This window comes from Aquarana catesbeiana, linkage group LG06 (genome assembly GCF_042186555.1).
Source record: "Aquarana catesbeiana isolate 2022-GZ linkage group LG06, ASM4218655v1, whole genome shotgun sequence".
NCBI lineage: Eukaryota > Metazoa > Chordata > Amphibia > Anura > Ranidae > Aquarana > Aquarana catesbeiana.
Window position 1 is genome coordinate 175400959 of NC_133329.1, and position 23069 is coordinate 175424027.

Genomic DNA, 23069 nt, shown 5'->3' on the forward strand with positions numbered 1-23069 from the left:
TACTGGGATTACCTCAGTTTTTTTCACCAGTGTCTAATGTGTTGGTCACAAGTAAAGATGTGCTGTGCTGAGCTCCATTGAAGCAATGTTTGCTGGGGCTAGCCATGCAGCCGGGTCCATTCAGTGTCTTTTTGGCCGAATTGAACGTTGCCCAGGCCTCGTATCCGAAGAAACGAGGTCTTGCCTGTAACGCTTCTCTTTTTAGAGAGCTGGACCCCGGGATCCAGTACATTTTTGGTATTAAGGCCATAAAGTTTTACTGGTGAAGGTGCTATTACAGGTCCAGGATTGTGGGTTTCCTCGAGGATCCCCAGCTCCTGAAGGTTTAACGGAACCCACCGTGAAGGGTGAAGATTGGGTCTGTTGGTTTACCACAGAAAACCCTGCGGCGGGAAAGGTAAGTGGAGTTTTCTAAGAAATTTTTAAAGATTTTTTATGATTGTCTCCTTTATATTTAGTAAGTGTTGTCGTGCCTTTGTGTCACCACTGGGGGCTGTATTGAGCACTTACCGTCTCATGCTTCTCAGAAAGCTCACATTGTGTCCAGGAAGCAGCAGTTCTTCTTCCTCCGGCCAAGCAGCAGACCTCCGATAAGATCCTGTGGATCCCGTAGGATCAGGCACCCGCGCTTGCATGAGAGAGCTCTTTTTAAGAAAAAGAGGGGGAAGGGCCGTAGGCGACGGGGGGGGGGGGGGTGCGGCGCTTGGCGCGGCGTTGGCATCCTCCAATGTCAAGTGTGGGAAGGTATGTTTTAAAAGGCACCATTTGTGCTGTTACATGCTGCAGGAGGGACACAAGAGCAAAGGTGGCATATAAGAGGTTTGGTGACACAGGCATTCCTTTTGACAAATTTACTACTGCATCAAGGCTGAACATTAATAGCAGTGAAAGGGCTGGACTATTGCTCAAGCAGTGGGTGCATTCCTTCTGGCAGTACCTCTGCTTTGTGCATCGGGCTATGGTCGGAAGGGGGGTAAAAAACACCTCAAAAAAGGGCACTAGAAGGACTATTACAGTCACACGGAAGCCTAGAACCATCGCAAAAAAGATGGCATCCTCCCCCGAGAGTAATATGGCTGGTCAGAGTGAGCCATCAGAAGGGGCAAGTTTTGCAGCTGCTCTTAACACTGCAGCCCTTGTGTATATTACTAAGGAGGTTTTTTCTTCAACCATTTTAAGCTTGGAGCAAAAAATTGATGCTTTAATTGCATCCCAGAGTGGGACTAAGCGCAGCAGGTCCCCGTCTACTGCTCAGGACCCTCTTGCTGAGGAACAAGGAGCAAGAGATGATGAATTTCTTTCAAAAGACCAGGATGAGGAGGCTGAAGTCTTCCCATCCGAAGAACCTGATATAGAAGTATCACGTTCTCAGGAAAGATTGTTGGTACAGTCTCTCACTGAATTGGTCCGCTCCACATTTTTACTCCCAATAACGCAGTCGGTCGATGAGCCCACTTCTGGTTTTGGTTCACTAAAGCCTCCCCAATCTGTTCATTCTTTTCCTGTCCATTCATGGCTAAGGAAGCTTATGTATTCTGAGTGGGAGCACCTAGATGAACATTTTTTTTCCTCCGAAAAAGTTTTCAATACTTTATCCTATGGAGGAAGAGTTTTATAAGAAATGGGGCATTCCAGCTATTGACGCTGCTATATCATCTGTAAATAAAAACCTGACTTGTCCAGTAGACAATGCTCATATGCTAAAGGATCCAACGGCTAAGACTTTGAAGTTCCTTTTTAAAAACTATATTTCACTGATGGGTTCAGTCGTTCAACCTGCACTGGCAGCGATCAGAGTATCTCAGTCCTTAAAGGACCAGTTTATAGAGGTACTCAAAGTTATTCCTGATCAACAGGCCCAGGAGTTGGCCGGGATATCAGAAGCGTTGTGTTTTACAGTAGACGCTATGAAAGTTTCTATTCTCCAGGCCTCACGGCTCATGCTAGGGCTGGTACATGTGCGTAGAATCCTATGGTTGAAAAATTGGTCAGCCAAAGTGCCATGCAAAAAGCTGTTCGCCAGTTTTCCTTTTCATGGTGGACGGTTGTTTGGAGACAATCTGGATAAGTATATACAAAGAATTTCTAATGGGAAAAGTTCCCTTTTACCAGTTAAGAAGTTTAAGCATTTTTCTTTTAAACGTGCTTCTTCAGTGCCAGGGGCATCAGCCTCCAGGCCGTCACGACGGCCTCCACCGTCAGGTTCAAGAGGTAAACCTCAGGGTCAGTCCCAGGGCCAAAAAAGGACCTGGGGAAGAAACCCACAAAACAGAATACGAAGGCCTCCTTATGAAGGTGCGCCCTCGCTCGCTCTAGTGGGGGGAAGGCTTCTACAAAGGTTTCAAAGGTCTGGCAGGAACAATGTCAAGACAGATGGGTGGCTTCCTTAATTTCTCTAGGTTACAAACTCAAGTTCCGAGAGTTCCCGTCTCGTTTTCTCAGGTCAAACGTTCCCAGAGATCCAGTGAAAAAAGTCTCTCTAGCTTTGGATCATCTCTTGTCTCAAAGAGTGATATTAGTGATCCCATTGGAAGAGCAAGATTTGGACTTTTTTTCAAACCTGTTCACGGTTCCAAAACCAAACGGGGATGTCAGACCCATTTTAGATCTCAAAGAACTAAACCGGTTTTTGAATATCTGTCCTTTTCGCATGGAGTCAATCCGATCAGTAGTCTCCATCCTACAAGGTGGAGAACTTCTGGCGTCAATCGACATCAAGGATGCTCATCTCCATGTGCCGATTTTCCCCGCTCACCAGAAATTTCTATGCTTCAAGGTAGAAAATCTTCATTTCCAGTTTGTAGCGCTACCTTTCGGTCTAGCTACTGGTCCTGGCTCCTCCTTTACTCAGGCTAAGGGCTCAAGGTACAACGATACTAGCCTACTTTGACTATTTACTCTTGATAGATCAATCGGTAGCCCGCTTAAACCAAACTTTGGTCACCACAGCTACCTGGAATACCTAGGTTGGATTCTCAACCTAGAGAAATCCTCCTTAAAACCATCAAGATTGCAGTACTTGGGGCTGATCATAGATACAGCTCAGAAGAAGGTGTTTTTGCCCCAGGAAAGGATCAGTTCCATAAAGAAACTGATTCAGTTGGTCAAAACAAAGAGGAATCCTTCTATTCGACTTTGCATGAAATTGTTGGGAAAGATGATGGCTTATTTCGAGGCCGTTCCTTATGCGCAGTTTCATTCAAGACTGCTGCAAAACAGTATCCTGTCAACTTGGAACAAGGAGGTCCAAGCTCTGGACTTCCCAATGCGTTCAATCCTCCCAATGTGCGTCAGAGCCTCAATTGGTGGTTGATATCCAAGAATCTTCAAAAAGGGAAATCCTTTCTACCAGTTACCTAGAAGGTGGTAACAACAGATGCCAGCCTTCTGGGCTGAGGAGCAGTCCTGGAAGAAGCGTCTGTCCAAAGGAAATGGTCCAAATCAGAGATGACCTTGCCCATCAATGTTCTAGAGATTCGGGCAGTACGCCTGACCCTGGAGGCCTGGACGTCCAGACAATTGTCCTGTCAGAATCCAATCCGACAGTGCCACAGCGGTGGCCTATATCAATCACCAAGGGGGCACGAGAAGTCTTGCGGCCCAGAAAGAGGTGAAGCATATTCTTTCTTAGGCAGAAAACAACTTTCCTTGCCTATCAGCAATTTTCATTCAAGGGATAGAGAATTGGCAAGCGGACTACTTGAGTCGCCAACAATTGTTCCCGGGAGAATGGTCCCTTCATCCCGACATCTTTCTGTCAATATGTCAAAAATGGGGAGTTCCGGACGTGGATCTGTTTGCGTCCAGGTTCAACAAGATGATCAACAACTTTGTTTCAAGGACAAGGGATCCGATGGCATACGGAACAGATGCCTTGGTCTTTCCGTGGGATCAGTTTTCACTGATCTGAGTGTTCCCTCCTGTTCTGCTTCCGCGTCTTCTTCGCAGGATCAAGCAAGAAGGGAAGGAAGTGATTATGGTGGCCCAGGAGATCTTGGTTTGCCGAGATCATAAGGATGGCGGTAGGGGACCCTTGGACCCTACCACTGTGGCCAGACCTTCTCTCGCAAGGTCCCCGGTATTCCATCCTACCTTACAAACGCTAAATTTAATGGTTTGGCTAATGAGACCCACATTTTAAAGCACCGTGGGCTGTCAGCTTCAGTAGTTTCTACTTAATGGTTAATGCTAGGAAGCCGGCCTCCAGAGTCATATACTATTGAGTCTGGAAGGCATATGTCTCCTGGTGTGAATCCAGGGGTTGGAACCCCAGAAAATATGTCATAGGTAGGCTCCTTGAATTCCCACAGATGGGATTAGAAATTAAGCTGGCCTTAAGTACTATCAAGGGCCAGGTGTTGGCCTTATCGTTGTTTTTTCAATGACCACTTGCTTCACACTCTCTGGTTCATAACTTTATTCAGGAGGTAACACGGATTAATCCCCCAGTTAAGTCACCTCAGAACCCTTGGGACTTAAATTTAGTCCTGTCGGCTTTACAAAAACAGCCTTGAGCCAATTCAAGATATTCCCTTTGTCCTCTTGACGAGGAAAATCATTTTCTTGGTTGCCATATCTTCTGAAAGAAGAGTATCAGAGTTGGCTGCTCTTTCTTGTAAAGAGCCATATTTGAGTATTCATAAGGATAAGGTTGTATTTGCGGCCTCATCCTAATTTCCTACCGAAGGTAGTGTCAGGTTTTCATTTAAACCAAGATATTGTTCTGCCTTCATTTTTTCCAGAACCTGGTTCTGTGGAAGAAAATTCACTACATTCTCTTGATGTGGTGAGAGCGGTCAAAGTCTGTTTGAAAGTGACTGCTCAGATTCGTAAAACAGATGTTTTGTTTGTATTGCCAGACGGTCCGTAATAGAGGATAGGCAGCATCGAAATCTATTTCTAAATGGATTTGTCAAGTGATTGTTCAAGCTTATGGTTTAAAAAGGAAAATTCCTCCTTTTCAAATGAAAGCGCACTCCACCAGGTCTGTTAGTGCTTCTTGGGCAGTGCATCACGAAGCCTCCATGGCTCAGATCTGCAAGGCTGCAACTTTGTCATCAGTCCATACATTTACCAGATTGTATCAAAGAGATGTAAAAGGTCATGAGGATATCGCCTTTGTGCGCAGTGTACTGCAGTCTGCAGCATAAGTTCTCTAGTCTCTTAGTGCCCTACTTTTGTTGTGTCTCCCTCCCTTCAGTTGGCATTGCTATGGGACATCCCACATAGTAACTACTATGGCTCTGTGTCCTGTGATGTAAGAAAATAGGATTTTTATAACTGCTTACCTGTAAAATCCTTTTCTTTGAAGTACATCACGGGACACAGAGGTCACTCCCTTCTTGGTATACACGTGTATTTCTTTGCTACAAAACTGAGGTACTCCCAGTATATATAAATATATATTCTGCTACCTATGCTTGGTAAAAAAAAAAATCCCAATAAGCGTATATTGATTGATTAGCGCAAAACGTATAGCGTCTACAAACTATGGGATGATTTTTTTTTTTTTTGATTTTTTTTTTTTTTTTTTTTTATAATTTTTACTAGTAATGGTGGCGATCTGTGACTTATATTGGAACACCAACACTTTTTAGGGACCAGTGATCAGTGCTAAAAAAAAACGCACGGTCACTGTACTAATATCACTGGCTGGGAAGGGGTTGGGAACCTTGCTCAGACCTCACATTAGGGATGGCCGTTAATGTTGCTTCGAGAACTCACCTTAGCACTTTGTGCAACGAGTGTAGCTAGGCACAGGTTGCTATGCAGGTTCAGGGTTGTGGTCCATCCCTATAGAACCCAGTCTCTGAAGACTCCTTTGAGGGGTATGGCCACTGTGACATGAGAAGCCCTAACCCTGTATAGGGACTAGCAATATAAAAAAGGATCACCTTGCTTATTGAACCTTTTGCTGTAGCACTCATTTCTGAATAGTATGCCATATACAATATACCAATTAGGGATTTGAGACTGTTTGGAATGTTTTCACTAAAAGGTTAAATTTTATAATCTCGGCATTAAAATTCAACCACTCAGATCTTAGTCTCAGGTAGATGACCTCGTTTGACATCACCCCACAGGTCATACACTTTACTGCCAGTTCCGCCTAAAGCCCTTATAAGGTACTCTGGCTCTTCCTCACTCCCTCTTGCCATGAGCACACCCTATAGGATGCTCTGCACCCAGGTTGCTGCGCTGTTCTTGCCATGCCCCTATGGGTAAAAAGATCTGCTAAATCTAAAGACATTCTCTGTTCCTGAACCTATAGAATGGGTAATCTGATGATTGGGTCAATCCAAAAAAGTATTAATTCCTACAAAAAGCATTGACCAAATTCTGTCCAGTGCAAAAGAGTTCCTTGAGAAATGTTCTGTTCTGGTGGTAGACCCCGCCGTCCTAAACATCTCACTGTACCCCAATGTACTTTTTATTTTTTTTCTTTCCCAGTCCGCACTTGCATAGTAACGTAGTTTGTGATGTTGACAAAGGTACAAATCCATCAAGTTCAATCTGTGTGTGTGCATTTATCTTAAAAGTACATTGTATATCTCCATTGTGGTCGTTTAGGTGCCCATTTAATATTTTTTTTAACATTATCGATACTCCCCGCTGAAACCACTGCTTGTGGAAGAGAATTCCACATCCTTACCGCTCTTATGCCCCGTACACATGGTCGGATTTTCCGACGGAAAATGTGTGATAGGACCTTGTTGTCGGAAATTCAGACCGTGTGTAGGCTCCATCACACATTTTCCATCGGATTTTCCGACACACAAAGTTTGAGAGCAGGATATAAAATTTTACGACCACAAAATCCGTTGTCGGAAATTCCGATCGTGTGTACACAAATCCGACGGACAAAGTGCCACGCATGCTCAGAATAAATAGAGATGAAAGCTATTGGCCACTGCCCCGTTTGTAGTCCCGACGTACGTGTTTTACGTCACCGCGTTTAGAACGATCGGATTTTCCGACAACTTTGTGTGACTGTGTGTATGCAAGACAAGCTTGAGCCAACATCTGTCGGAAAAAATCCTAGGATTTTGTTGTCGGAATGTCCGAACAAAGTCCAACCGTGTGTACGGGGCATTACAGTAAAGAATCCTTTACACAGTTTAAGGTTAAACCGCTTCTCTTCTAATTTTAGTGAATGGACGTGTCTTTTTAAATTAACTTGCGAGGGAAAGTTTTATCCCTATTGTGGGGTCACCAGTACGGTATTTGTACATTGAAATCATATCCCCTCTCAAGCGTCTCTTCTCCAGAGAGAATAAGTTCAATGCCTGCAGTCTTTCCCCATAGCTGAGATCCTCCCGTTCCTTTTATTAGATTTGTTGCCCTTTTCTGGACCCTCTCCAGTTCCAGCACACCCCTCCCAGAACTGGACGTCATACTCCAGGTGCGGCTGGACCAGAGTCTTGTAGAGTGGGAGAATTATAGTTTCATCTCAAGTTAATCCCTTTTTTAATGTCTGCCAATATTCTGTTGGCTTTGCTTGCAGCAGCCTGGCATTGCATGCCATTGCTGAGCCTGTCATCTACTAAGACCCCCAGGTCCTTTTCCATCCTAGATTCCCCCAGTGGTTCTCCCCCTAGTGAGTAGATTGCATTCATATTTTTGGCACCCAAATGCATTATTTTTAATCTTTCAACATTAAACCTCCATTTGCCATGTAGTAGCCCACCCCATTAATTTGTTTAGATCTTATTGCAAGTTTTCCACATCCTGCGTAGAAGTTATTGCCCTGCTTAGCTTAGTATCGTGCACAAATACTGAGATTGAGCTGTTTTGGTGCTTGCACCTATTTGTCTCCACCCACTTCTGTGCTGGCTCCTGCCAGGTACGATCCCAACTCTCCTTTAGTATGGAGAGTCTTCTCAGTGTTGACAGTTGCTTCCCTAGATTCAGAACCTGGGCTTTCAGGGAAACAATGTTCTTACATTTTGCGCAGCAGTATTTACCCTCCGGATGATCAAGGAACCTATACATGCTGCAAGATGTGCACCGAGTCGCTTCTGCATACTCGCCAGGCATTGTACCCTCCAATTTAATGGGGATTGGTAATTTTACTCTGTCCAATTAACTATCTAGCTTCCTGACTCTAATACTCAACAGTACGTGGGCAGTCGCAGTACGCGGGCACTCGCAGTACCCACTACTCAACAGTACTCAGTTATACCACAATACAGTTACACCACAATATTCCGCATTACTCAGTTACTAACACTATACCCTCCTCAGCCAGCGTCCCCACTTCACCCAGTCAGTCTTCTATCAGCTGTGTGCTCTGTGTCCCCTCTTCTCCTGCTCATCCGCCCCTGCAATCTGTCAGCATTCAGTCTCCCCCAGTCAGCCTTCCTGTCATTGCCCCCGCAGCTTCCTTGGTCTGCCTGACACACTCCCCCCTCCGGTCCGTGGATTACTTACATGCCGCCACCTCTCCCAGTTAGCCTGTCACCTCCTGTCCTCCCGGTCCCGCGTCCTGTCGGAGTCTATGGAGTGCACGGTCCTCGGTCACTCCCGCTCTCCCTTCCAGATGGTCCCCACTCCTGTTGCCCACCGCCTCTTTCTGTCTCAGTGGGGGGGGTCTGGTCCAGTCACAGCTCCCACACTGCAGGCTGGACTTTTGCACTAACAGTACAACAGCACCACCTAAAACAGATCTCCAGAATGGTTTTGATGATCATTCACATACACAGGGTCTTTTGGCTTAAAGCCTGGGCAGCTGAAGTTACTTGTTAAAGATGTCTTCCGTTGGAGGATGTCTTTTGGCTTGACCTGCAACAAATTCATTAATCGCTTGCCTACCGGGGCAATCTTAATATTTTTTGCACACAAGTTAAAACTTGCATTTTTTGCTAGAAATTAATAGAATAGTTGCAACTTTTGCATGATAATTGCATTCTTTATGAAATGCAGATTATCAGGAAAAAATACATGTTAGCGCAAACAAACATATATTATACCAAATTTTTGGGTAAAATATAAGATTGGGTTGTGTTAAGTAGATGGATATCAAATATGCTAACATGCCTGTGGGATTGCAAAAAACGATGGTACCCAAAATTCTCTAAGTGGTTTAATAATCAGTTTAGAGCTAACCGTGAACTTAGGCCCCAGAATTATTGCTCAAGCTGATATTTGCAGCGATGCTTCACATATGCGGCGCAGTTGATGTTTATATACACTTGAGGAAGCTGCTTTGAAACACAATTGTTTTAAAAATTCTGTACTAAAAAAAAAAAGTGATGTAATACGCATTGCTTCCAGGTTCATTAAATGAAGGAAGAATCGGGGAACTGATGTTCCCAGAGTTCATCTTGCTTTTCACGGGTGCTACAGCCTTGGGGTAGGATTAGGGGTGCACCCTTTTGGAGCGGCATTTAAAAGTGATTGGGTAGTTCTAGAGTCGCCTGATCGCTTTTAAAAGCAAGTACAAAGTGCACCAGCTGCACTGGCTGTGAGCTTAACTAAACCACTTGCCTACCATGCCATTTATAAACATACGAATGGTTTGAACTTTTCCTCCTGTGACATCTTTTCTTCCACAGAGGAAAGTTCCAAAACTTCCCTTCTCGGGAGCCTCTACCACCTCAAAATGCAGAGCGCCTCAGTGCTGTACATAGGCTTTTGCTTCCAAGTTTTCAGCCTCTCCTTACCGCAAAACCAACCAAGTCTTCCCCAAAGCCCACTCTCCAATTTAGGGGTGCCCTCCCAAGAGTGGAGGTATGTCTGTTAGTTTGCCTGTCTCTGGGTAACAGACATCCCAGACCTGTGGAATAATTCTTGGTTTCAAAGGGGTACAAAATGGTTAAAAATTCTACCCTCTCACCACTTTCTAATTTCAAAATTTGACCAAGAACAGTCAGATTTGCAAAATGCCCTTTACGAATTTCTCCATGGAACAAAAGATGATAAACACCTTACGTCAAAATTTCACATGGAGTCTGCAAAGTCGAGGTTTACCTCCAGAGACGGGGATACCTAGCATCCATAGACATCCCAAGTGCCTATCTCCATATTCCTTTTTATCCTCATCAGTGCTTTCTGTGCATTACAGTAGAAGACCAGCCATTTTTTATCACTGCCTTTTGGCCTATTTTCTTGAGTTTTCATCCAGGAACTTGCCTCTCTTCTGGCCCTTCTCAGAACTCGGGGCATCCAGGTCACAGGCTGTCTCGACAAAGTGCTTTTTAAGGACACCTTTCAGCTATCCACAAGACAAATCTGATGCTCCAGATTTCAGGTTGGATGATCAACTTGCAAAAATCTGCTCTCCAACCCTCTCTTCACCTGGAATATCTGGGCCTGTTTCTAAATACAGCCCAAGCAAGTCTTTCGATGAACAAACTGCTCTCCCTCAATTTTGACGCTCGGCTTTTGGGATCAAAGACCCACTCTTCTGTGATATTCTCCATGAGAGTTCTAGGCTTCATGAAGGCCTCTTCCATTGCTCTTCCATTTGCCAAATTTCCTTCCAGGGACCTCTTCAACAAAATATTCTGGCATGAAACAAGCATGCCCCTGCTGTCCATTTCCATGAACTGTCCATGCTTCTGTTCAGCAGAGTCGAGAGCACCTTAGCCTGGTGGGTTTTCAACCCTGTCCTGACAGTGGGTAAGTCGTTTCTGCCATATCACTGGAAAGTGAAAATAGATGCTGGTCTTTTGAGTTGTGACTGTTCCAATCCCTCACCTAAAGACCATGGTCGCCAGATGAAGCCAAGCTCCTCCTCAACATCCTGGAGCTCAAAACGATGAGGATAACGGAACCAAAAAGTATGGTGCAGCTCTTCCTTTTAAGCAATATATGACAAACTTATGACTAATACTGTAACATGCATTTTGAAACCAAGTGATGAGTAAATGAAGTATAAATGAAGTATAATCCTTCAATATGTAACCCCTTGGCGCCGACAAAAAATGTGGCCCCACTGGACTGGGCTTTTTTTTAATGGGGCCTCATATTTACAAAACTCCTATTGCGCTGGGCACGCACCACACGAGACACACAGCACAGAGACCAGGGTCTCACCGAGGGCCCTGGAACATCTGATTTTGGGTAGCCTGATTGCTGTGATAGCCTCTGATTGGCTATCACACTGATCAGACCCCCGTGTTTTCTGTCTCTCTGAATGGATTAGAGATATGCATTGTGTGTTTCTTTCTTTGCAGAGAGAAAGTGTAGTAAAAAAAAAAAATGCCTAGATCAGGGTTTGACAGGGTTTGACAGGGTTAGCGTTTGGGTCAGGGTCAAAGGTCGGGTCATTTTTTGGACAGTGTTTTTTTTTTTTTTTAATTCAAATTTGTCAGTGGTTTTTAGGTAGGATATAGCAAAAAAAAGCAAAATGCGCACTATTGTTTCTGGGCTGTACTACAGGTTCAAACAGCAACTAACATACACATGTGGTATCACTGTGATCGTCAGAAGCAGAAAAATTAATTTTGGGCGGTTCTTTGGTGGTAGCTTATGGTATTACCAAGAAATATAAAGTTTTTTTTAATTTTTTTACTATTTTGGGACAGTTTTCCTTTGATAATAAAAAAAATATCTGAAGATATCCATTACCATTTTTACCATCAAATTAATCCAATTTGTCCTGGGAAAAAAACAAGGTATAATCCACCTGGATACGCAAATTAGTTGTGTTGATATGTACAGTTTTACTAACGCAGATTAAAGTTGCAATATCATGCTTAGGGATTGGATTTGTTTTACACTTAGGCACAAAGGGGTTAAACACAGTCCCATTCACCAGAAAACCGTTTTTAAAAGCAAAAAAAAGCAGTGTCTTTAAGTTATGCACCGTACCTTCTGTAATCTTCATATGCTTGTGAAACACCGCCACCGTGCCTCTCACCTTTTTGAGATGGATTCCACTACTCCTATAAATAGGTCAAACAGTGCTTTTTGATATAGGTGATTCATCCTTTGGACGGTCTGCAAACTCTTCATTGATCCATTAAACAAGAGTTATAATGGCTCCCACCTCTCTATACATGACTCCCGTGCAAGCCATTCCATAGGTAAAGAGACAACTCCATAGTGTAAAGCCAAAAAAAAAAATTATTCAAGTAAAAGAAGGACTCGCAATATGATAGGAGATCTAGGGCATTCACTAACAGACTATTAAACAAACAAGATGGTGCCCCAGGTACTAACTTCTGACGCGTTGCGTCCATTCAAACTTACTCAAAGGTCCCATAACCTTTCACTATTGGACCCTCCTTCTCCAGGAACACCCACTTAGGGTGCAGTCAGTCAATGCAACCAGGAGTCATGCAGCCTTGAAGGAAGCAAGTCGGATCATATCATGGGCGGGAAAGAAGTTGTTCAGCGATCTCTGATGTCCACATCTCAGGATTTGACAACTGGATGGCAGATTACCTCAGCCATCAATACCTGAACCAAGGCTAATCTAGGCTTCTGGTCATCCCAACAGACCAGACCTGCTTTCTCAATGGCCTCTATTCCGTCCTTCTTCTCAGTCTCTAGTTTTAATGGTATGGATGTTGAAGCCCAGGTCTTAAGACAGAGAGGTCTTTGAGCCTTGAAAGCAAGAAAAGCAACTTCAGAAAGATCATACTACTATCCTACCTGGAAAATCTCCTTTTGCCTGGTGTAAATCTAGGCGTTTCAATCCAAGAAGATTACTCTGTGCATTTTTTATGCTGGCCTTCGTACAATCTGGGCTTGACCAGAACTTGGCAGTTAGCACTCTGGATAGGGCAGGTTTCAGTCTTGTCTATTCTATTTAGCCAACGGAGTCTCTCAAAGCTACAGCTTCTCAGGAAAACAAAACTCTATTCATCCTACCCTCAGGACTTTGCCAGGGACATCTTGCTTCAAAATTGACCATGGCTTTGTGGATAAGACAGCTCATCTCCAGAGCTTATATTGTAAAGGGAAAATATCCTCCAACACTAATACATGCTTACTGTACCAGATAATGAATTTCCTGGGCATTTAGCTATGCCTAACTTTGCAAGGCCACCACCTGGTCATCTGCACATACTTTTTTAAAGTTCTTTTTTGGCTGCAAAGTTCTTGCAGCTGCACTCTGAAGTTGGGTCCGTTAACCTTTATTGTTGGGCCTGTTGGCACAGTTCTGTTTTGTTCTTTGTTGCCCACCCTTCTCATTGCTTGACATCCCAGGGTCTATGAATATTTTGTCATGTACTATATGATTAAGATGAAAAGAATTTTGACTTGCCTTATGTTCCTCTTAAGCACTTTACACAGCAATGCCATTTTGAAGGCTTTCTCCAAAGTGGGTTGTTCCTGAGGGTATATACAGCTATCTTTTGCGTCAATAAAACACACTCAGGGTTTTTTTTTTGAGGACTTGACTACTTTCAGGGACCCCGTGGATAAGAACTTTGAGGCCCTGCTCAAGGCTTTATTTTCCCTATCTTGACCAACCACACAACTAATTGTGGTTTTTATGGCGGTATGTCAGATATTCGGGGTTTGTCCAGGCATCTGACTTAAGCTGGGTACACACTAAAACTGACATCCCTGGTCGGAGACACTGTACTTATTATGTGAGGTTAGTCCTGTGATCTCCCCTACTGAGCTGTTGTGTTCTGACAGGGTGATGCACCCCCCCCCCCCACCAGAACACTTCGATCAGCGCTCTCTGCCATTGGCTGAGAGCGCCGATCGGGAGTTGGTTGGCTGCTGGTTTTCCAGCATGCACGTCCGACACGAGCCGGGCAGAATTTCGGCCGTTTTTTTTTTTTTAACCGGCAATTGTCTCGACATTCTGCCCGTGTTTACGGGGCTTTACAATGTCAGTTTGACCTATTCACAAAAGCTCTAAGCTATTGCGTGGAATTTATGATCAGTGCACTCCTTTTGGGTAACTTTTATAATAGAAGTGCCACACATGCTCAGAATAAATTAAGAGACGAAAGCTATTGGCTACTGCGCCGTTTATAGTTCCGACGTACGTGTTTTACGTCACCACGTTAAGAACGATCTGGTTTTCCGACAACTTTGTGCGACTGTGTGCATGCAAGACAAGTTTGAGCCAACATCTGTTGGAAAAAAATCCATGGATTTTGTTGTCGGAATGTCCGATCAATGTCCGACCGTGTGTACAGGGTATTAGTGTTCCAGACCCTCCAAACCTGGTCCTATACCCCCTTTGCAATGTTGGAGCACACCTATTGGCATCAGTGGGGGGGATATTTGCTGCCGTTTGCATATTTAGTGTAAGGAGATCTTGGCCTCCTGGCTACAGAAGGTCATCCTCCAGTTACCAGCTGAAATTTTAGAGCTGTCTTTAAATTTGCCTTTGCACAATGCAGATTTTGCCCAAAAGCTGTGTCCCAACTTCAGGCTCAGGAAGCTGATACAGGTCCCAAAGGAAGGGTGTTGTCAGGGGTTCTACTTGAACCTGTTTCAGGGATCCCAGGTCGAATGGGAAAGTCAGACCCACTCCTGAACCTTGGGTTGCTAAATCTTTCTGAAAATCAGAGTTCTGGATGGAATCCATAGGATTGTTCATAGCAGCTCTTCGACTGGGCATTTATAGTGTTGATCGATATCAAGGTTGGATACTTGCACATTACAACCTTTTTCTCTTTAGCACTACCTACAATTTATGGCACTTCCCTTTGGACTGGCCATGGCTCCCTGGGTCTTTACAAAGCTGCCCCAGTGATGTTCTTAGAAACCTGAATGACCTGCTTTTGAGGGACTGGTTGCTTCTTGCCCTTAGGGAGAACATCCAACAGAAATTCAGTTGAGTTTTCAACCTGCAGAAAATCGTCCTGGAACCATCTCGGTATTCGGAATGCCTGTGATTTTTGTTGCTAGACATGGTCCTAAACAAGGTGTTCCTACCACGGGAGAGAATTTCCCTTCAGGCGCAAGCTCAGACCCTTCGATCTGCTGTAAATTGTAAAGTGAGGACTTCCATGTGGATCTTGGGCTTTCATGACTGGATCATAAATTGGCCTTCTGTACCCTAAAAGGTCAGGTCTTAGGCCTTAGCTGTTTTGTTCCAGAGATGCCTAGTTCAAGGGGTTACTCACATTGCCCAAACACTTCAGATGCCATTGAGGTCGTTGGGCCTTCCCTTGTTACACTCAGTCCTCCAAAGGCCCTTTGAAGCAATCTGGGAAATTCCTTGTCCATAATGGTAGCTTTTGTAATAACCATTAGTCCTACCAGGCAGGTTTTGGTGCTGACCATGCTATCCAGTAGAAAACTTTGTGGTGGTATGTAAGCACACAGTGGTTTTGCATTCATACGTTTTCCTTTTACCTAAAATGGTGTCTAGCTTTCATTTAAATATATTTTTGTTCTTTTGTTGTCCTCCCAAGGACCCAAAGGAAGCCACTCTGTTGTCCGGATGTGGTGTGGGCTTACGTTGTAGTCACAGCCTCCATCCGAAAATTGAATTTGCTTTTTGTTTTGACCACCGGTGTCAAACTGATCTTTTGTTTTGTACTGTATGAAGGGGAAGATTGGGGGAGGGGAACAACCCAATAGAGATTGGTTTAGAAAGGGGTTACTACAAGCAACAATATAATCATAGGTCTTAATAATTAAGTAAAATCAGTTTTATTTAGTCATCTTAAACGTGTAAAATCACAACTTAAATTATTACTGTAAATATCACAACAATGGTGCAATTAGGCCGCGGACAAACAAAACAAACTGGACAAACATTACATAAAAGACATATATAGCTACCCAGTCTGGGCATATTGCATTATGCCTCAGTGGCCAGGTGATAAAGTCACTTAATCAAATAGTGCGTTAATATCAACTATGGATATTTTGTAAATAATTTACAATTGGATATAGTGTGGGCCCCTGTGGCAAAATGCAATTGGAGGGTGGAAAGTGCAGTGAAAAGAAGGCACCTGTGCTATACTAGAGCAGAATTGCAATTCCTATTAGTATCTATGGGATTGAGATTGTTATTGTAGATATTCCTCCATTGTCATTGTTAATCCATGATTGCTAGCTGGATTCCCCAGATCATTTCTTACACCTAAAAAAATAAGCTGCGCTGTGTGAAAATATATACGTATGGTGACATATATCCACATATACTAAATATCAGTTTCAAACAGAGGATGTAAGAGCTCCCAATCTACTGGTGATAAAAACTGAATAACGTTACTCCAAAATGTGGACATATAAAGTGCAGTTGTTAAACCCAAATTATAAAATTTCATTAAAAAAAATTATGAATCACAAAATGTTATTAGAGGCTAAAAGTCCTGTGGAAAAGTCCTGTGGGAAAGTCCTGTGATCTCTTTTTAGGGAGATCACATTCGCCTGTGGCTTATACCCCAGCCCGCGTCTCTATGCTTGCCAGCCAGATGTCCCCTCTCCTCTGCTCGAGTTATCCTTGAAATAGCCCACGGTCAGCAGTTCCCCATGTCAGAAAAAAAGGCTTCCATAGTGTAATTCAACATAACATTTAAAGTGGATGTAAACCCAATGTCATCCTTTCTAAACTACTGCCATAGGGGTTATCTATAAGGATATACATGCCTCCTACATGTATCTTTACTTGTCAAATGTCTCCCCTCTGTCATGAGACCCGAAAAACTGCAGATTCTGTGGGTGGGTCTGTTGTCTGGAGCTCGGTGGGTTTGATTTGTGATGTCAGACTCCCCGCCCACCTCCACACTCCCCTTGTCAATATAGTTACATAGTTACATAGTTAGTAAGGTTGAATAAAGACACCAGTCCATGCAGTTCAACCCGAGTGAGTGTGTGTCTACAACCCTGACCCTTGTCCCTAACCCTGTACATCGCACACTCACATCAGTCCCTACCCTCAATCCAAGGTCCCCATTCATATACTAGGGCCAATTTTGGACAGAACCTACCAGCATGTCTTTGGAGTGTGGGAGGAAACCAGAGTACCCGGAGGAAACCCACGCAGGCACAGGGAGAACATGCAAACTCCAGGCAGAACCTACCAGCATGTCTTTGGAGTGTGGGAGGAAACCGGAGTACCCGGAGGAAACCCACGCAGGCACAGGGAGAACATGCAAACTCCAGGCAGGTAGTGTCGTGGTTGGGATTCGAACCAGCGACCCTTTTTACTGCTAGGCGAGAGTGCTAACCACTACACCACTGTGCCGCCTAATATGCATTTTCTCCTGTGTATTTCTTACACTGAACTTCTGCTATGAATCTCTAACATCCAGTGAAAAGACAGGAAAGTAACCACATGACTTCAGCATGCCAAATCATGCTGAGGTATGGAACAGCCAATCCTTGCAGAGCTGCTGAAGAAAGGAGTGGGGGTGGGAATTTAAAAAATAATGCATGTTTTAGGCTAGTGCACGAGATATGTAAATCACCTGTCACTCACAGCAAGGGGGAGGATTTGACAAAGTTTTTCTTTTTGTCATGTTTTATCACTGAACAAGAAGAGGATTGCTCAGAGCTGGATTAACTCTTTGTGGCAAGACTGGGCTCAAATGATAGGAAATCTTATACTCTACATTATGTTATCAAAAAAAAAAAAAAATCGTGTTTACATCCACTTTATTATTAAAAACAAGATTGCACTTACAATGTATCAAGAATAAATTAGCGTGTCATAAAATGTTCGAGCCGGCCGGGTCTCTCGATCACAGCCTGTTCCTTCTGGTACCTTGCGTTTGTTTGCGGTGACGTCAGCATGCCGCTCCTGCTTACGTTACCGCAAACAAACTCAAGGTCCCGGAAGGCCCCTGTTTTAAGGCTCACTCTTCCAGATTTGTTGGCACATCTTGGGCATAATATCTGACTTCTGTTGTGCAGCTTTAAAAGGCTGCTGCCTGATCTTCTGTGCAAACATTTGCTAAGTTCTACTGAGTTTTAGCAATTTGTTTTGAGGGTCTTTTGGCTGACAGGATGGTACAGAACACAGGACCCTCCTCTTTGTGCTTTTTGGTCGTTCATTGCTTGCTACAAAACTAAGGGTCACAAGGTGGGAGGGGTTATGTGAGGGAGTGTTAAAGCTTCGAGTGACTTTGCTAGTGTCCAATCACCTGAAGGTGATGCATATAACCCATCCTTTGTGATTAATAGCCTGTGTCCTGTACTGTATGCCCAAAATAGATTTTTTAAGAATGTAAAAAGTTTTTTCATCAATTATTAACTTGGCTTATATGGCAGTAAAATCCTGCCTCCAATTTACAAACGGAACTGAGTTAAAAAAAAATGCAATATTTTATCATCAAGGTTTTGCTGGTGGTGTTTGTCAGAAACAGCCTGGGGGTCATCTCTTCTCCAATAGCTGGTTGCTAAGGATTGGGCCGTGAAGCCAGCCACCACGTCCTTAACAACGGATGACAGCTAGATATAAAAAAACGGTGTTGGGTCCCCCCCAAATCCATACCAGACCCTTATACGAGCATGCAGCCCGGCAGGTCACGATGTGGGGGGGGGGGGTGGCTCTGCCCACTACAAAGCACCTTGTCCCCATGGGGACAAGGGCTTCTTCCTAACAACCCTAGGCTGTGGTTGTGGGGGTCTGCAGGCAGTATCTGAAAGCCCATTTTAATAGGGGGCCCCCCAGATCCTGCCCCCCCATGTGAATGAGTATGGGGTCAGTCACGATGCCCGCTGCCACCGGCGGACCTGAAAACAAAAGCTCCACTCCTGCAGTCTGCCTGCTCCACTGTTTGACAGTTCTTAATTGGGTAAGGGGCAGGGCCACCTGGTGACATCACCTGGATCGGAGATGTCACAAGGGGGCGGTGCCACCAGGTGATGTCGCTGGGTGGCCCTGCTCCATGGCTATTTAAGAAATGTCACACAATGGGGCAGGCAAGACCGCAGGAGCGTTTGTGGCAAGCAGAGCTTTTTCTTTTTTCAGGTCCAGCAGTGGTATGTATCATTGTTGTGATTGACGATGGATCTAAATCGGGTGACGTTGTTTTTTATTTTATTTTTTTAAAGCGGTATTCCGCCTGGTTAAAAATTGAGTCAGCAGCTACAAATACTGTAGCTGCTGACTTTTAATAAATAGAAACTTACCTGTCCAGGGAGCTCACAATGTCGCACCCCAGCCAATTTTTGGATCGCCTGTCGGGTGCTGCCGCCGGCATTCGTAAGGGAAACCGGCAGTGAAGCTATTCGGCTTCACAGCTTGCTCCGTACTGCAAAGCACGCTGTGCTTTTTCATTGGCCTGGCTTTGGTGGAAGGAGGAGTGGGTCCAAACTTCAGAGGGACAGCTGTCTCCCACAAGTGGGGAAAGGTTATCTGTCAAAAAAGGTACCCGTACCCCCCAAAAAAAAGGTGTCAAATGTGGCATCAGAGTGGGGGGGGGAGCAGATCAATGCAAGTTCCACTTTTGCTTTAATAAAGGAATTGTTAAACACTTGTACTGTCTTTATTTACTTTTACACTTTTTTTGGTGAATGGGTAGAGGTACTACCCCATACTCATTCACATAGGAGGGGGGAGGGGCTGGGATCTGGGGGCCCTCACAACCACAGCCCCACCCCAAAGCACTCGCCAGTCTTCTACCCCCCCCCCCCCTTTCCTGACCCTCCAGGCTGCATGCTTGCTTGGCTAAGGGTCTGGTATTGATTTTGGGGGGCACACCACTTTTTTTTTTTTTTTACATTCAGCTGTCAGCGGGCATTCATCTATTAATGAGGACGTGGCTGCTCCTTGGCAACCGGCTCAATGCAATAGCCGCAGGAAAAAATTTGGTAATTACCGCTCAATCGAACAAACACCGCATTAGTTATTTTACACAAAATTCTGTGAATTGCACTTTTAAAACTGATTTACCGCAAGCGCTATTTTACCGCTTTTTTTTGCCCATTAAACTTAGTGAATTGACCCTATTGTCCTTTATCACCTTGGCATTTTGTATATCTTGATGTTTAGACTGCTTATCTGTTTGTAGAACGTACTACAGAAGAGATTGAGAGGACAAAGCAGTTTGCAAAGGAAGTAGTTGACCTTTTACGTCACCAACCTCATTTCAGGATGCCATTCAATAAGTTTATTCCGTCCTATCATCACCACTTTGGTCGCCAGTGCAAACTGACTTATTATGGTTTCACAAAACTGCTTGACCTTTTTGAAGCCATACCTGATGTCTTACAAGTAGGTACAGCTTATACTTGGTCATACTTACCAGTAGATTAGCATGGTATAAAGAAAAATTCATCATTACCAAGTAATGTTGTTTTGCTAATTGACATGCATAGAAAAGCCGCTGATGTTTACTTTTGTTGCCTTTGCACAAACCACTAAATGCATTGTATCAAAGCAATCTTTTTTTATCTTGGTGCTATGTAATGTAATGTTACATAACACAAGGTATGGTGGTAAAGCCTAAAGCTAAATTCCAGGTATGAATTTTATTGCATAGTTACTTGATCCAGCATAGTAACCACAAGGGGTCACCAGGGAAGTGGCATTGCGATCTCCACCTTGTTCAAAGAGAACTTCTTGCATTTTTATTTGAAAAATGCAAGGTGTTCTGTGAATTAAGCTTGTTCCAAGCAAGCGCCTCTGTGTGGTCAGTTTGCAGCTGATCGGCATGAGGACCTGGAAGATGGTGGCAACTACTACAGTCATTGCCATCTTCCACAGGGATTCCACAGGAACAGAATCTACATACTTACATTGGTGCATGGTGGCCCAATGTACAGGAACTATGCAACAAAATCCATAACTGGAATTCAGCTTGAAATATTTGTATCTTATGTCCTTTTCATTGTGTGAGTTTGCTCTATAAATAAAGTTTCACTATTTGTGTAGCTTTAAACTATTTGTTTAGCTTTAAATTACCTGTCTCAACTAATGTTACGTTGTGTTGGTATCTTCCACCCTCTGGAATACCCTTGGGTGGTTTTTTGCACCTATTTCAGAATAATGTTATGCAGGAAATGCAGTGACGACATTGGTCATGTGCATACCATAAATAATTTGTGTGATGTTATGGTTTTGACATAGGTCTTGCGGGTGCTGGTATCTTTTTGACCTGTTGAGACTTTTGTATTTCTGCACTTGATTCTAGCCATGTCAACCTTTTTAGAATGTGTTCAACGTCACCTCTATTAACATATCCTGCATGTGTGCTGTTGTCTGCATCCAAGAGTGAGGAGTCTGAATTTTCTGTCGCTATCATTTTTATAGGTTTTAGAGTGTGGGGAGGAAAAGATTTTAACCCTAACTGAAATGGAGCGTATTAAGGCGTTGGCCTCCCAATTAGTCAAACTACTGCGTTCTCAAAAAGACACCTCCTTAATGATTCCCGACTTGCTTACAGAATATAGCAAGACCTTTGGCTACAGCCTGAGACTTCACGACTATGATGTCAGCTCTGTACTGGCACTGATGCAAAAATTGTGCCATGTTGTTAAGGTAACTGATTATTTGAGTTGCAGTTATTGGGCATGCCATTCCTAGTGTATTTTTTTTTTTTATTGCTGTTAATTCAACATCCTGCTGACTGGCATGAATACTGTCACACTGATGTCTGTAGAACATCGGTCTTTCTGATCCAAGTAAGAGGTTGGAAATTTACCTGGTGATGGTGTAGATATCACATATTTGATACCTACTTACATTTTAGGAGGCTGACTTGTTAAGCTTATAATGTTTGGCAGCAATATCTTAAAGCCCAACTCAGGACTATAAGAAATCCACCCTTGCAGTGCCACCAGCTGCATAGCCAAGGGTTACATTCTCGTTATGTTTAAGGGATGCAGCGCAGATTTTGTTGTTGCCCACTCCAGCTGGCTTCAGCACCCTCCTCTTCCCAAAGTTCTCTCATACAATAGAGACATTAGCCCTAGGTTATACGTGTAAAAGGGTGGAGTGCGACTGCAACATTGCTGCAGGGGCCAGTTGCAGTGCTGGAAGACCCATGCAGGAGCATGTAGAATAAGTTAAATATTTACTCCTTATTCCAGCACCCCTAGACATAATGAATATTGAACAGAGGAAGTTTCTTAATATATTTATTTTTATTTTTTAGGTTGCAGACACTGTCTGTGGTAAGCAAATCCAGTTGATTAATAGGAAATCTCTACGCTCTTTAACTGCACAGCTCCTTATTTTGCTCATGTCCTGGGATGAGCCATCACCACTTACTGTTGGCAAGCTGTGCCATGTATATGAAAGTATCCATGGAACTACCCTCAATCCATGTGAATATGGTTTTGTGTCCTTGACTGACCTCTTAAAAAGCCTTCCTTATTTGGTTGAGGTAAAAATTCTTAATTTTTATTTTTTTAAACCCCTTTAAACAGTGGATTTGTACATTTTACTGGCAATGCCCTACCTTTTTTTTGTCCTTTCTGGCAGGTGTATACTAATGATATGAATGCAGAATGCATACAGTTGACGGCACTTTATATGTTTGCAAAGAATGTCCGTTCATTGCTGCATACTTATCACTATCAGCAGATCTTCCTGCATGAGTTTACTACTGCATACAGCAAATATGTCGGGGAAGTACTTGAGCCCAAGCAGTATGGTTTTAACAGCTTGGAGGAGATGTTGGGGGCGATTGCACAGGTAATTTGTCATGCTGGGTACTGTTAATTTATTGTTATGCATACTGTACACAGCTAGATTTTTTTAAACTTGTAAAGTTAAAGCCGTTTTACTTGCCAACATTGGTTGTACAGGTAAGCAAGGTAAATTTTATAACCACTTTATCAATTTCTGTATTTTTTTTTTTTTTTTTTTTAAGGTGGTCTGGATAAAGGGACATGGCAATAAAAGAATTGTTGTACTGAAGAATGACATGAAGAGTAAGTAACTTTAGTGTACCTAATAAAAATACAGTATAGTACACTACTGTGCAGGTGTGAAACATGCTGTAAATTAACCACTTGACCTCTGGAAGGTTTTATCCTCTTGATCCTCTTTGCTATTCAGCACTGTACTACTTTAACTGGCAATTATGCAGTCATGCAACACTATTCAAATGAGAGTTTTTTCATACAAATAGAGCTTTCTTCCGGTGGTATTTAATCACCACTGGGTTTTTATTTTTTGCTATATTAAAGTGTTACTAAACCCAGTAATATGAAAATAGTTCATTCCCCCCCCGCAGTGCCCACAG

At 43.5% G+C, this 23069-nt stretch overlaps 1 protein-coding gene across 11 annotated transcripts in view; it reads left to right on the forward strand.

Moving 5' to 3' along the window:
* The window catches only part of MARF1 (meiosis regulator and mRNA stability factor 1), a 453542-nt gene that overhangs the window by 352517 nt on the left and 77956 nt on the right, over positions 1 to 23069 (forward strand). For 10 of the 11 annotated variants that reach the window (XR_012235026.1, XR_012235025.1, XM_073591154.1 and 7 more), the window contains 5 exons: positions 19890 to 20092; positions 21131 to 21358; positions 21975 to 22205; positions 22304 to 22516; positions 22695 to 22755. Coding sequence is in view for 9 of the 11 variants with exons in the window: in XM_073591154.1 (XP_073447255.1) it covers positions 19890 to 20092; positions 21131 to 21358; positions 21975 to 22205; positions 22304 to 22516; positions 22695 to 22755 (936 nt within the window). In the remaining 2 variants the exon portion in view is untranslated. The remainder of the gene's footprint in view (positions 1 to 19889; positions 20093 to 21130; positions 21359 to 21974; positions 22206 to 22303; positions 22517 to 22694; positions 22756 to 23069) is intronic. The other variant, XM_073591155.1, reaches the window with a different exon arrangement.